General features: G+C 38.3%; 1 protein-coding gene and 1 non-coding gene across 2 annotated transcripts; both read right to left on the bottom strand.

The window, feature by feature from the left end:
- Positions 1-5,862: 5,862 nt before the first annotated feature.
- On the bottom strand, positions 5,863-13,765 carry wdr55 (WD repeat domain 55). The gene is made up of 9 exons (XM_088933026.1): positions 13,751-13,765; positions 13,379-13,450; positions 13,063-13,196; positions 12,686-12,786; positions 12,248-12,335; positions 11,333-11,512; positions 10,784-10,883; positions 10,149-10,318; positions 5,863-9,267 (listed from the first exon to the last, which is right to left on the bottom strand). The coding sequence occupies exons 1-9, from the start codon at positions 13,763-13,765 to the stop codon at positions 8,937-8,939; spliced, it is 1,191 nt and encodes a 396-aa protein (XP_088789152.1). The 3' UTR covers positions 5,863-8,936.
- A 1,051-nt stretch (positions 13,766-14,816) lies between these two features.
- trnam-cau (transfer RNA methionine (anticodon CAU)) lies at positions 14,817-14,889 on the bottom strand. The gene has a single exon. It is a non-coding gene; the product is annotated as a tRNA-Met (tRNA).
- Between the last annotated feature and the right edge of the window lie 372 nt (positions 14,890-15,261).

The following is a 15,261-nucleotide window of genomic DNA, read 5'->3' as shown; positions in this document are numbered from 1 at the left end:
GGGGAATGAAATGTCCAACAAAAGCAATGGTACCTCAATCTCCCCCTTTCGCTGTTTACAAACGTGTATTTGCAGCGCTAAGGTTAGTTGTGTTGGGTCAATGAGTTACATGCATGTGTGAAATGCCTGCTTCTTCATCCATCCAAACAACTCAGAGATAAAGGCTGCACTTCTGTCAGAATGCTTTGGACTCAGTTTTGTGTCCAAGTTATCATGTGTCATGCCTACAGTACGTGTGTGAGACTTCCAGCTCTGCTGCTCACCATGTTCACCAACATAAGCTTTGTGTGCAGAAGAGTTGGGCAGGGAGGATTTTCCTTATGAGTTGGCTGAAGTGTGCCAAAAACATAACCAGGAAACTAGGAGTGGCAATCAGATCACTCCTTTGACTAAGCCTTTGCAATTAAAATGTGTTTTTTTTTGTAAAGTTATGTAGTCTTTTGACAATGTAATGTTCTTTTGAACACAAAACAACTCATTTTAAAAATGAGCTGTTACAAATATCATTAGAACTAAAGAGAAATCAATGGTTATAAAAATGTCACATCTCATACTCCATTTTCCCTGAAGGACCAGTGTTGGCTTGATTTGGATTCGGTGCCAATACTTTGACACTTTTTTTAACACATGATAATGCGTATTGTTGTACTTGCAAAACAAATGCAGCCGAAGACTCGATAATGGTGTGTTCAAAGATTGGAATTCTAAGTTAGTACAATTAGATCCCCTATTCCATTATTTGGCCACTTCAGAATGAATCTTAAATCAGTTTTATTGTGAAGAAAAAAAAGAAGACTCTATACATGTGCTGTCTGTATTTTTCAGATCAGATTTTGAAGTTTGTTTTCCTTCCTAAGGGGAAATCTTTCTCATAGGGAGGTGGGGAATGAGTTAACCTTTTATTTGTTGACAGGACATGCGTGTCTCAGGTTACAATGAACTTTGTGACTGACCGTCTGGGTTTCTTTTTTGCCATTTCAGATTGACCACCTCAGAGATCATTTCTTTGAGAAAACAACAACATCTGAGAAGTGGAATCTCATTACAGGGACAGGCAGAGTTCCTTTCTTGCTTCAAGCCTCTCTCTTTTTGCCCTGTTGTCACAGCAGCTTTGTGTCTGTGTGTCTTGCAAGGTTGTGGTGTGGACCACACAGCTGGGAAGGGTGAGGGGGAGATGGAGACAGGGGGAGAGGGTGGGGAGGATCAATAGGGAAGTCAGACAGATGAAAAGAGGTTTAGATGGAAAGGGATGGGTGCTAATATAAACACCTTTAAACTTGCATGTGAAAGCTGCTGTTCTGACACTTTAAACAACAAAGATTGTATCTGCATCCTCCCCTGACTGGACTGTTCTTTGTTGTTTTGGATTTTAAGTAGGAAGTAAAACATTTTAGCACCCCAAGACTTGTTTTATCTCAAACTCTACAGAGAGGCAAGCACTTTTTATTTTGTCTGACTGGAGATGAGCTTTGAGATCACAGCGGTCCTCATTTTATCTGAAAAAAAAAAATTCCAATAATAAGCAACTGGAGTCCCTGATTCTTCATCTGACATTCCTCTGTCACTTTGACAAATATTCTAAACGCCCAAAAGCTCTGACATAATTTTTAAGGAAATGAAATGTATTAAATTCAATGCAAAATGAGACATCCTCAGCTGTTTGACCACAGGTTGGACATATCAACCAGTTTTGTAATGAATAATATAAAGTGCCCTCCATAGGTATTGAGACAAGGAAGTCAAAATTGCTATTTTTGCTCTATATTCTGATTCAGTTTTGAGGTGAAAAGATTAATATGATGCAAAAGTATTAATGTCACCTTTTATTTCTGGGAATTTCTGTGCTTATATGTCATATCATTTTAGAATAATAGCACCTTTTGTGTTCAATTTCCCAATTTCAGGTGTATTTGGACAATTAGCTGCCAGATTGGTGTACTGGTCAGGTTTTTCCTGTTTCAGTGATTGTGCTTACATAATAGCTGTGAATGTGTAGTGTTGGATTTAGCCTTTGCTCTTCCCTTTCGTGTCTGCCCTTGGAGTCAGTAGGCCTAAACCAACAGGAAGACAGAGAACTGTGTACGAAAGAAAAACAAGCAGTTTGGCTGCTGAAAGAAAATAAGAATTCAATCAGAACCATTGCATAGAATCTAGGCCTAGCAAAATCAACCATTTTGAATATCCTGTAAAGGAAAGAAGCCGCTGGTGTACTTAGCAATCAGCAAAGACCAGGTCAACCGAGAAAAACAGTTGCAGTTGATGAAAGAAAACTGATCAGATCTGTGAAACAAAATCACTAAAACAACTGCCACTGAAATCACAAAACAACCTCCACAGTGCGGGGTTGAAAGTATCACAATCTACTGCTCACAGAGGACCCTGACAGCAAATTATAAAGGCTACACTGTGAGATACAAACCTCTCAACAGCACCAATAAAAGAATGTCCAGATTACAATTTGCTAAAAAGTACAGAGATGAGCCAGTAGAGATCTGGAGAAATGTGTTATGGATAGATGAGACAATGATAAACCTCTACCAAAGTGATGGCAAGGATAGAGACTGGAGAAAGGAAGAAACTACAGATGTCATTTGTGGAACATGGTGGAGGTAGTGTCTTTGCTTGGCCACACATGACCACCTCTGGAACCAGCTTAGTCAGCTTTACTGATGATGTTACTAATGATTGTAGCCGCAAAATGACTTCCAAAGTGCACAGGATCATCTTGACTACCTATGCACAACAAAATGTCTCCAGATTCACTGGCCAGTGCTTCATCATGTCAGGGAGGGAAGTAGAAAGTCTTAGACTGGCTAAATCAATCTTCTTATTTAAATCCAGTCGAGTGTCAATTTCACTTGCTGAAAAAGGAGACTGAAATCAGAAATTCCCCAAAACAAACAGCAACTAAAAATGGCTTCAACAAAGATTTAGCATAGCATCTCAAAAGAACAAACCAAGTGTTTGGTGATGTCAACGGGTCACAGGTGTGAGGCAGTTATACTACTTTTATTCTAAGTTTAAGCTTTAAGTAAGTATAAGCTTTATACTACTTTAATTTACTTTAAGTTAATTTGTCCCAAGATTTGTTCCACCTAAAAAGGGGGAATGGAACACAAAAATAGTGGTATTATTCTAAAGCTTAAATTCTGTGCATAAATACTCAGAAATAAAAGCTGATATTCTGTAATTATGACACGTTTGTCTTTTCATCTCAGATCCGATTTGCAATTTGGCAAATGTTGACTTCATTGTCCCAGTACTTGTGGAGGGCACTGAACATATGAAAGATTAGGTGGTATGAATGTGTACTCAGAAAACACAAAGCTTAATATATTCTGACAGCCATTAAAGTCTTTCATGTGGTCTTGTTCACTTTGTTCAAGTAAGTGACCTTATCATCTTTCAGACATGATTGCCTTTGCTGTGGTTTTCACAAATCACAGGAGGTTAGCAATCGCCTTATGGAAACATCTCATTCCTCTCCTTCTTAAACTGGTCAATATTTGCATGATATTTTACCCCTCCTCCCCATTTTTTTTTCTCCCACCCTGTTGTCTTTTTTTCCAAACTCAGTATGTAAGTGACTTCATCTAATCAAGCTTTTAAAACAGAAAATTACAATTTTCTCTGGGCTGGATAATGATCTTTTTGTTTGGTTGTGATTGTGATATGAAGGAAACTATACAAACTCTTAATGATAATGATGAAGGTTGTAGTATAAATAGCAAAAGTAGAAAATAGTCCACGCATGGTTACCATGAACACTGCTAATTGTATTATTTATTTTTAGCAGTATGTAATGAGTATGTATTCTGGTGAAAAAGCCTTAGTATTGAAATGGAAATCATATTCAGTTGTGCCACAATGTAACTGTCTCTTGCTTCAGCTGAAAGTAATCACCAGACTTTTACAATTACTAAACATGGGCGTTTGGTTGATTGAATTGGCAACTCCTGAAACCAGAACTTAACCTAACAAAGAGCAGACTGAGTACATTTCCTCTGAGATCCCATTACACAGCTTCAAATTACATCTGTCTCTTAGAAAGAGAGAGTTGAGTGTTCTTTCAACTGGTATGAACCTTTTCTGTAGACAAGACACTGTAGACAAGATTAGGGAAGCACCCTACCAAAAGTCCTACAATTTTTTTTTAAATGTTTTTGAATTTTGGTAGGCCACAAGGCTTACATAAGCCCAAGTATGGCATTGTTTAAATATAAGATCCAGGATTTGGGAGTGGAAGAAAACCACTTTTCCATTTCAATTCACTTAAGTACTTTTCATCTCGCCACAATGAACCCATGACCCAGTTTCCTGACACAGAGAGTGACTTTGACGGTCACATCCTTAATTACTTATATACTGTACACTGATAGAAAAACAAAGGACATTTTTGTGATGTAGACACATACTGAAAAATAATTTGATGGACATTTTGGGGCAAAGCCATTCTTGAGTGGTGCAGAATGAGAAGTAAACCACAGTAACATTTTGTTTTAAAATCCCTGTGGTTGAAGCTATGATATACAGTACACATAATACAAGACACATGTTCATTGGCAATTTTTCCATTGTTAAAGATCAATAACTGTTACTAATACCACTGTGGGTTCACAAGTACAAAGAACTTTATTACACATAGTAGATGAAATAGTGCGACATTATGGATCAGTGCTTTAGTGTAACTTTAATGTTATGCAGATCTCCAAAGTAACTTTCTCAAAGGACCTCCAAAACCTTCAAGCTAATATGGCACTCAGACGCCAGGACACTGTTGAGTAAGTGTGTGTGTAACGTCAAGGCTTGCTTCATCACTGGCTTTTGTTATGGCTTCACAACAGGAACGTTAGCCAAGTGGTGAGTCTCGATTCGTCACCACAGGGTGAGCTCAGTCAGGGTGATAAGGTCCAGACGGGACATTAAGCACAGCGCAGGACACACATTGCAGGAGCAAGTCTAATTAACCATTACGCATACAGTGACCCATCCTGGGATTCTTTACGATTTTGTATTGCAAGAAAAAGCCTCATATGGGCTGTGCAGCAGTAACTATGATGTAAGTACATTTGTCGGTACAGTACAACTAATGTTGTTTGAGAAATGGCCGTGCTGTTCATGATTACATTTAATCTATAAAAACTGGAAATTACTTAATGCTGATTTTAATTAAAAAAACAGAAATACCACAGGTAAGTGCTGTGAGTGAAATGGTAAAAGTAAACAAAATGCTCGAGTAAAAATAAATAACCCAAGCATTAATAGCTGTCACAACTTCAAGTGTTGGATTATTTCTCATTTGTCATAAGAAAGTATTAATTTTCTTCTATTAGGATTTTAAGTATTTCTAGGTATCTTGTAGTTCTTGACTTAGTATAAGTGTAACACCCTCTCTCTCCACAATTTGGTTTTACAGCTAAAACACTCATTGATTACACACTGCCCCTAACTAGGCCTCTTTATCCTGAATGCTGTCTTTGTGGTGCCTGTTGCTATGACAGCAAGACAGTTGCACCCAAGGAGGCTAAATCTACACATGAAATCATTTACCCAGCACCACCCCCCTCACACACGTCCCCCTTCAACAGAACGGAATGCAGAAATCATGAAAAGTAACCTGTGGAAAAAAACAGTTCTAGTCCTTTTTCTACAGTAGAACAGGAAGCAGACATTTAGAATTAAATATCTGCTGGATATTTGCTCCTACAGAGTTGCAACGGTAAAGTAACCATTTAATTTTGAAAACAACAACTTAAAAAGTAATGAGTACATCATAACAATTAATCATATAGAAGTCTCTAAAAATGGTCATAATGAAGCCAAAACACTGAGATTGTTTAGAGACACCTTCGACAGTTCTGTGAATTTCATTATTTTTATTTGCTTTGGCAACACTGATTGTACCCAACAGTCATGCTAATAAAGCACCTTGAATTGAAATTGAATTGAATTGAACTGAAGCACTCAGACAAACGCCTCAAAAGCACAGAGAGAACACATATATTCTACAGAAAGCACCCCAGGCCTGAACCCAGGACCCATGAAATGTGAGAGAGCAGTGCTGACCAGCACATCACCATCAGTCCTGTGTTTATCTTCTTACATATCGAGCACAAATGAGGAGGCTGGGAGTCATTTTATGCCATTTAGGAATAAATATACTGTATACTGAAAATAGCTTTCACAAGCTAGTATATTTGACCCCAAAACATTGTCTGCGCTGCAGATTACTGGCCAGATATTTATTAAAGAGTTGTCTTCACACTTGGCCCACCTCATAGTGACCTACAGGTCTGTGAATTAGGCATTGCAGATTAGCTCATTTGTTGAACTAGAAGTTGCAGAATTTACTTAGAAGCTTATGTGTGTTATTAATGCTTCACAACAGTAGGCCTATTAGTTCAGATTAAGCATTTTGACATGATTGCTTTCTGACAGAAAAGAGCTGGGCTTGTTCTATCAGGACACTGTTACTCCTCAACAAAACTGGTTATATCTGGTTGTATCTGACATCCCACAGGGCACTGCTCTTTGTCTCACCTGCACAGAACACAGACATTCCCACTGTATCAGGACTGAGAGAGTTCTGCAGTGGTATGGCAAACAGAACATCCCCTTTTTAATTTTGTAATTTACTTTAAGGTGGCAATCAAGCAAATTATTTATCATTCACCATTGGGAAAACAGCCGTCCTGCTCTTGTTCTTAACTACTCAGCAATGAAGAAACGTATAGTAAGCTGCAGGCTGGCTGACAGCAATAAAAGACACAATTTAAAATAAGCCTGTTTAGATTTCCATGCTGTGATTTAAACTAAATGTTATTTTATTCACACAACAGCTATTGCGAAACTTTTTTGCATGGAATGCCTTCTTTCTCTTGTCCTTGAAACAGTGGCCTTTAGCTTCAACTCTGCCTGTCTAGCTTCAGAGATAATATACCAGCTCATCACCTCACATTTGTGATGTTACAGCAAAGACATGATACCCACTCTAACACACACATCAGCTGGATATTATTAAGAGCTTTCACACCTTTGTGGAAATTCGAGAGGGAAGAGGCCATTCAGTTTGTTTGGAGGCCCAGTACGTAGCTGATCCGAAGAGTCTAACCTTTTTATATTCAAACTGTAGTGTAAAGCAAACACTCATACATATGCATCTTTCAAAAACTGAACACTACCTTTCTTGTCTAGGGTTTCTGAAAGGAATGTACACTCCTTTGAATACATCTCACAATTTGGCATACTCAAATAATCTGAAAGAACAGTGTAATGCCTGTTAAGCTGTGAACAGGTTGTCTGTGTTACTGCTCCACAGTTAGTGGGAAGACTGTTAGTACTGCTGCCTCAGTACCCTTCACTATGGGACTGGAGTGTTTCCCAGTCACAATACAATTCCCAGTTTGTTTATTTTCTGTGTATTTGCTTAGGTTTTTCCTGGGAGCTCCAGTTTCCTTTTCCTTCCAATGTTAGTTGGTGTCTCTAAATTGTCCCTGTAACTGTGATCCATGACAGATTCATGTGTATCAGGCATGTCTTTCTCACATCTTTCATCAGAAACATTAAAGGTACATTTGCTTCCCCATTAAATCAGACATAGGCTCTCAAAATCTGGGCTAAGGAAAAGTCACTCTAACAGTAATTTTAACATATAAATGAAAGAATTGAAAAGCTGTACTTTTAGCCCTCTGCACTGGATGCTTTCATGTTTTTTAGATCCTGCTACCTCCAAATGCTACAACTGAATACTTTAGTATGCCACACAGCTGTATTTTATATCTAACTCTAAATGAAAAAATAAACATGTTCTTTGATGATGTTTGATATTTTATATTCATGTTTTGGTTATAGTAATTTGGAATATTGTTTTCTGCTAATGAACGTGTAATGAGCACTTCTTACTAAGCCTGATTTGAGATTTGAGCTTTGTCCAGCCTTGTTGACAACACTCTCTCCCCCATGTGCACTGAGAAACACATACTGTAGCATCTCAAATGGCCTACCATCTTGAATACAAAAAGTAAAACTGTTCTGTAGGTTAGGAGGTGGAATGATATCTCAGGAATTACTGTGGCACTCTTGTGGATCTCCAGACTGAACCCATTCCACTTAATCTTTTTCCAGCACTTGGAATTCCTGCTCCTGATCAACCTGGTGCCCTCCAGACTCTGAGACATAACTATCTGGGAGTAGCCTGTTGCTGCATGACCTTCTTGAGACCCACTTTGATATTTCAAATCTTAAAGGCATATTTCAGAAAATAATGTTTTGACATGATTCCAACACCAGACACACAATTTTTAAACATACTAATCACTGTAAGACAAAACGCACATGCAGACCACCAGTTTAAAACAGAATTATATAATTTATACAGATTTAAAAATCTCAAACTTCCAATTGCCAGGGGTGAAAAAATGTGTTCTATTCTTGTTAAGAGACATGTAAACAAAGAAACATCAAAAAAGTTCCTGTCTCATAAGCAAGCCTCCAAATATAACCATTTTTTAAATTGGGGGATTTCTCCCATTTCTAAGCTATGAGGATCCATAAAAAAGCCAGCACACTTCAACATCCTGAAAAATGTTCATTCTTCTCCAGTCCTAATAGTATTGAATCTTAATTCGCGTTTCATTTAAAAACAAATAAAAAATTCCATTAAGGAATGTCAATGTAGAGGACAGCCTCATTCTAAACATGTGCACTTTATTTAGACACAAAATTCAATTTTTTCTTCGATGTGGAGGCATGTCCAGCAGTCACAAATGCCAGAAGCAAGCTCCTCCTCATACTTCACTTCTTTAACGTTTATTAAATTGTGAGCTGATGCCTGGGACTTCTGAGTTTTTAGATACTTTTAAAAGCATTCACTGACCCCAACCTCTCCAGCACTCTGTACATAATACAGTCTTCCACGCTTTTGAAAAGCTTGGTACTCAGTCGCTGCTGCTATCGCTGTCGTCGTCCTCTTCCTCCTTCTCCGCCTCCTTCGGCGCCGACTCCTCCATCAGCCCCGAGAAGAAGTCATCGCCTGCCCCGAAGGCCTTCTTGCTCAAAGACTTGAGGTGGCCCCCCTTCTTCTTCCTCTTGCGGTAGTCACTGACAACCATGTCCTCCAGGGAGGAAATGTCCCAGAATTTCACCTTCTGGTCGTGGGCGCAGCTGGCGAGGAAGCGCCTGTCGTGCGACTTGGCGATCTGCTCGATGGGCTCCCCCACGTGCTGGCCCACACTGCCGATGACCCGGTTCGGGAGCAGGTTGATAGCCCTCCAGACGAAAGAACGGATTTTTCAAATTGTAAACAATGAAAAAATGTAGTTACACCATATCTATCAAGCGAACATTAGCTATTATCAAGTATGATGTGTGCTTAATGCAGAATAAAAAAAAAGGGAATGGCAAGGTTACGACCTAATCCTTTTCTTTCAGTATTTACTCTGTAAGGAGGTGATCTATTTTGTACACAGAAATAAAGGTTCTTAATTAAAAACCATTAAAAAAAACACTCCCTCTGCTGGTCAGACAAGGTATTCTGACTAGGTCTTGTGTTTCCTCCAGTCTTCCACGTTTTCAGTAAATGAAAGGCAACTTTGTTTTCTGAAAAATGTGTGGAGCTGTTCATTTTGCTATAACACACCACAACTGGAATGAAATAGCTTCACATCCTCCACAAAGTGTATTAAATGGATGAACTAACTTTTGCTGGAGTGATTATTTTTATTATTTATTATTTATTATTTATTTCCAATGCAGAAATATTTATTATTTCTGCATTGGAAAGGTTCCATTGGATTCGCCATTGTTTTTGTTAAACCTGTTAATAATACAGCTTTCGTTTAGGAATACACAACTTCAATTGAAACACACACACTGCAGTGTTTTGTGACTACATTCGAATATTGCAATATATATTCAAAATATGATGACGGGATGTATAGCTTAGAAGCCTGCACACTATTTGTGCTTCATGGGCTAATAAGTAGAAATATTAACTGGTTCTGCAGGAACAAATTCTTTTCTACTGGAGGTAACTGCGGATGAGTGGGTAACTTGCAAAATGTCAAGCAAGCATGGACAGGTTTAGCTCAGAATCTGAGCAACAACTGATTTGTAAACGTTATGTATTGGTAGTTTTACACTCTTCTCACCTTATAACTCCATCCATTGAAGCAGCACAAAGTATGCTGTCAGTAATGGCAACAATGCTGTCGACAGACTCGGCCCGTACTGCAAATCTGTCACTGGTGGCTCCGAACCCATTCCAGTTAAAGAGATAGATCGTCCCCTCACTGGAACCACACGCCACTTTCTTTCCTCTCTGTTGGGACATGGTCAGTATCGAAACGCTGATAAAAAATGTGAGCCCAAATATAAACTCTTAACCTGAAGCCTCAACAGCAGATACTACAAGTAAACCTCTGATGTACAAAATTAGCATCAATAAAGTGCAGTGAAAACAAAGTCACTTTAAACACGACTCCAGTTCAACAGAGATGGGAATCTTAAAATGCTCTCAAATGTTTCTAAAATATAAAGCACATTTCCTTGTGTTAAAAAAGACGAATGCGTAAAATGTCAGGACATCTGTTGTTATTTGACAGGGCCGTGAATATCAAAACCATTTTCCATTCTACACAATACTGAACAACATTCATAGATGCGCCAGTTGATTGAGGAAAATTAGCATCAATAACTCGTCTGCAACACTCCTGTATGTCCTCTCACTCCAGTCAGGCTCGTGAGGCCCTGCCCGAAAATCTCTGCCTTTCCTTCAGTCACCTACCTTCATGATGGCAACAGAGGTCAAGTCCCCACTCTGGAACTCCGACAAGAGATCAAAGCGCCTCCTTTTAATATTAAACACGCCCATTGTGCCATCTCCACTGCGTAAAAGAGAGAATACAATAAGAAACAAATCTATTAGCGGCACAAAAATAGTTCTGATTTTTTTGTCAGCTTCATGGTAATGGTAATGCTGACTCCACACGGTCCCGATTTGTTTTGGTAACGTTTTGTAATTTTCCAATGTTTGCCAACATCTACATATGTACCCATGTGCGAAAAACAGTGAACCTGCCACACAACTTGAACTCATTTAATTGGACACAACCTTATTCTAACAAGGGTATGCGACATGTAAACATAAACATGAAAGGTAAAACGCGGACGGATATTTAACATAACCTAGCTGAACGTACTTTCTAAAAGCAATAGAAAGTAAGTGGATTTTGTGGAGACAAAAGACGTGTGGTCTCTAGAAAAGCTCCAGTTCCACATATTCCCACGTGATCCCCAAAGGAAAATGTATTCCAGCTGTTTATAAAGGTGTCACCTTGTCGTAAGCAGGATTTTCTTGCTCTCATCAATGGTGATGTCGCTAATGTACTCCTCATGCTGTTTCATCTCCATGAAAGCCGTTCCTTTCCTCAAGTCCCACACTTTCAGAATGCCGTTGTCATCTCCTGTCGCCAGCAGGTTCTCGTCGATCACCAGCATGCTATTTAAAGGGTAACTGGAGAGACACAAACACAAAATCTACAATGAATGGGGGCATTTGCCTAAACGGAATAAACAGTAATAAGTCCATGACTTCCATACTCATTTTTAGCCATGCCTAAGAGTTTATATGGATTAAGAAGCAAACTATTACCTTCAAAACATTATGTCCTGTCATTCACTTCAAGATTTGAAAATGACATTTCTAAACAAAAATAAAACTTAACATTTTTAAATATTCAGATTTCTAGAGGTAAATATCACTGTAAAAAAAGTGAGTGAAGCACACAACATTTTGGCTTATCTAATGTGATGGGGACACTGTACTTTGCATAAGACATAAAACCGAGGTCCTGACTCTCTGTGGTCATTAAAAATGTGTGCTTTTTGAAAAGAGTAGGGGTGTAACCCTGGTGATCTGGCCAAATATCCCCTGGCTTTTACCAATCATGGCCTCCTAACAATCCCCATCTATGAACTGGCTTCAACACTCTGTTTTTCTCCCTATTTATAGCTGATGTGTGGTGAGTGCACTGGCGCACTATGGGTGCTGTCGCATCATCCAGGTGGATGCTGCACATTGGTGGTGGCGGAGGGGAGTCCCCATTACATGTAAAGCACTTTGAGTAGTGTGTCCAAAAAAGCACTATGTAAGTGTAAGGAATTATTATTATTATACATACAAAGGGTAGCAAGTCACTTTGCAATTAAATTAGCAACTCATCTGCAACAGATCTTCACAGATTACTACCTGTGTGCTTTTGATATTCTTGAGAGAAGTTTGCCTTCCTCCACATCCATGATATGGACAGATTTGTCCTTGGATATGCTGAATAGCTCTGCAGAGATACAAGCAGGCACCAAAGAAGAGATTGTGAATACCTGGCATGTCAGTAGCAGCTGCTTCAACATTTTGAATTGATACAATTACCAGACAATCAAAGACACAATACCTTCTGTTGAATCCAACTAGAAAGTCTCCAGTACTTTACTACTAATTCAAAGAACTGTCTAGTTAAGATCACGCATTTTATTAACATCCTTTTCTGTTCCTCACTTTGTCACAAGCTACAATATTTCGCCTTTAAAGCATTACAGTGTATGTATACAGTATAAACTGATACTTGATATGTTAGATAACACACAGTGGTTGTAAACACAAGAGAAAGCAAAGTACTTGTGAACTTACTTTGGCCATCATATGAGAAAGCCACTTCCCTGCATGATTTGAGGTGATGCCCAGAGGACCACAGTTCTTTGTTATCCCCTTCTGTACAAGAGTACGAGTAACTGAGAACACAAATGTCATTTTTAGTGGGCGCCAACAGATGAAATCCCCCAAAACACAAGGATTCAAAAGTGGGATTAGAAAAAATAGAGAGATGAAGACAGATTTTCAGTATTCAACAAAGCAAAAGACTAATCTTGGATTCAATGTAAAAGGACTTTTGACAGGTATTGTATGTGTATGTTACTTCGAAAAGATTTCTTATTTCCGAATGAACAAATGCAAGATGAGTGAATGATTGTTTCCTATGTCTGCAGACGCCAATATGAAAAGCATACACATAAATGTCCCCATCCAAGTCCCCTGCTGCCAGGACGTCTCGACTGGGATGAAACGCTACTGTGTTTACAGCAGCTTCGAACAGTATGTCTTCTGGGGTCTCTCTGATCTTGGGTTCCGCTGGATGTTCTTCCTGCAATATGGGGTAAAAGACGTCTTAAGTTTACCATTTGTGCGTCATTAGAACACAAATACTTTGAAGTAGTAGCTTTACCAGTTTGGTTACCATTTCATGATTTCAGATAGTTACATCAGAGGTACAGTGGGGTATGTCTTTATACACTTTAGAACGACTTATTTAAAAATGTATATTACTTGTTCGCTTTCGTCGTTTTCTTCAGCTTCAGAGTTGTTATCCACAGACACCGCCGTCGTCTCCGCGTCTTGCTGTAACAACAATAAAAGTTATTCGATAAAAGTTGTTATGGGACAGAAATGGTCCTTCTGTTTTAGCAGTGATCGCGCTATGGGAACGACTTTATTTATAAAGCCATTTTAAGTATCAGAAGGACAGTTTTTTTTAAAATTGTGAATATTCTAAAAAAAGAGGTTGCAAGCTTCATATATGAAAATTGCATCTTGTATGATCCGCATTCATGAGGGAAACATTGTAACAAATATTACATTTCAATTTCAAATATCAATATGTAAAACTAAAATAATATTTAGAAACTCATGTGTTCTTACCATGGACGCGGCCATCTTTAAAAACTTTACGTCACGTCAGGTCTTGATTAGTAACCTTAAAAAATACGGCCACTATTTTTGTAATGTGAGGAAAATATTAGTAGACATATGTATACATATATTTAAATTAATTAAATAATACGAATACGGAAATTTGATGTCAATAATTTAAGCCTTTGGAAACTAACATTTATTTCCAGCTTTCAGGACCTAATAAATTAATAGTCGTATCAAAGCACAGAGAAAACTGCTCGTTTCTCATTATACGACCGAAATTTCAGCTATCAGATATCAATAATTTACCATTAAAATACATGTAAAAGTCTCCGATTTGTTCCAAGTGCTCGTAACAGGACATAAACCAGTTAAATGCTGGTACTTTTCGGATGTATTTCAATAGTTCGGCAACATAAATTGCAAAGTATGTGGTACAAGTCCAATTTACTAACACTTCTATTTTATACAAGCTCTTATGTTTAAATGCATTATGAAGCAGTTATTAAGGATAAATACAATTTAAAGGATCTCTATAGTAAACATGAACAATAAACATGACACGAACCAATAAGAATTTATTCCAGAACAAATAAAAAACAATGTCTGTTATGATATTTAATAAATCCTGTGCGGTCGAAGACCCCTCGCTGCAAGCTCGAATCAAGCTGTTTGGCGACGTCGATGCAACAGCAGAGAGAACCGAAAAATGAAAATAGGAAAACGAGCTACACGCATGGAGCTTGTATTAGCGGGAGATGTTAACTCGTTTGACAAAAATAGCATTTATGGTGAAAATGTAAATCTCCTTTTAGCGTATACTCGCGAGTAAAGTGCTTGTTTAACAAGGGATGGGTGTATTTTACTGATGAAAGACAACTGTGAGGAGAAATCCTTGTAATCAAACATTCAAAGAATGCTTTAAACCAAGAACGCACAGTACATCAGAAGACAAATGTATTGACACGGGTGTTCTTGTGTCCACCGGCAGTATTCTCTTACGTGCTTTAGTTATAAGTAGCTATAATTGAATTACATTTTTTTTCTTTCAGAACCTTAGTGTTAAAAATTATGCCCCGTGTGAGGATCGAACTCACGACCTTCAGATTATGAGACTGACGCGCTACCTACTGCGCTAACGAGGCATCTGTCCTGCATAACTTCTTACATTGGTCTTTTTGCCTCTCCAACAGCAATTACAATGGATTTGGGTAAATATTTGAATATTGTGATAAAGGTGAACTACAGTGAATCCTAGGCGATGCGATATCTTGCTATATGGTACGCATGGAAAATCAATCGGGATTGCTTGTTGCCATCATCACTTTATATATATATTATCAGTTGCTGAAAAAAAAAATGTTCACAACCATAACCAGCTTTCTGTTTATTGTAGAACTAGGCACAGGACCTGGAACTATTTTGTCTTTAAACTTTAAACCTGACCGTCGTCAGAAGACATACAGTGCTGTCAATGTGCATATGGTAATCTGGTAAATGGGCAATAGTCAATAATC

The sequence above is a fragment of the Atractosteus spatula genome, chromosome 14 (assembly GCF_055471065.1).
Source record: "Atractosteus spatula isolate fAtrSpa1 chromosome 14, fAtrSpa1.hap1, whole genome shotgun sequence".
Taxonomy (NCBI): domain Eukaryota; kingdom Metazoa; phylum Chordata; class Actinopteri; order Semionotiformes; family Lepisosteidae; genus Atractosteus; species Atractosteus spatula.
This window is presented reverse-complemented; position numbering and strand designations above follow the sequence as displayed.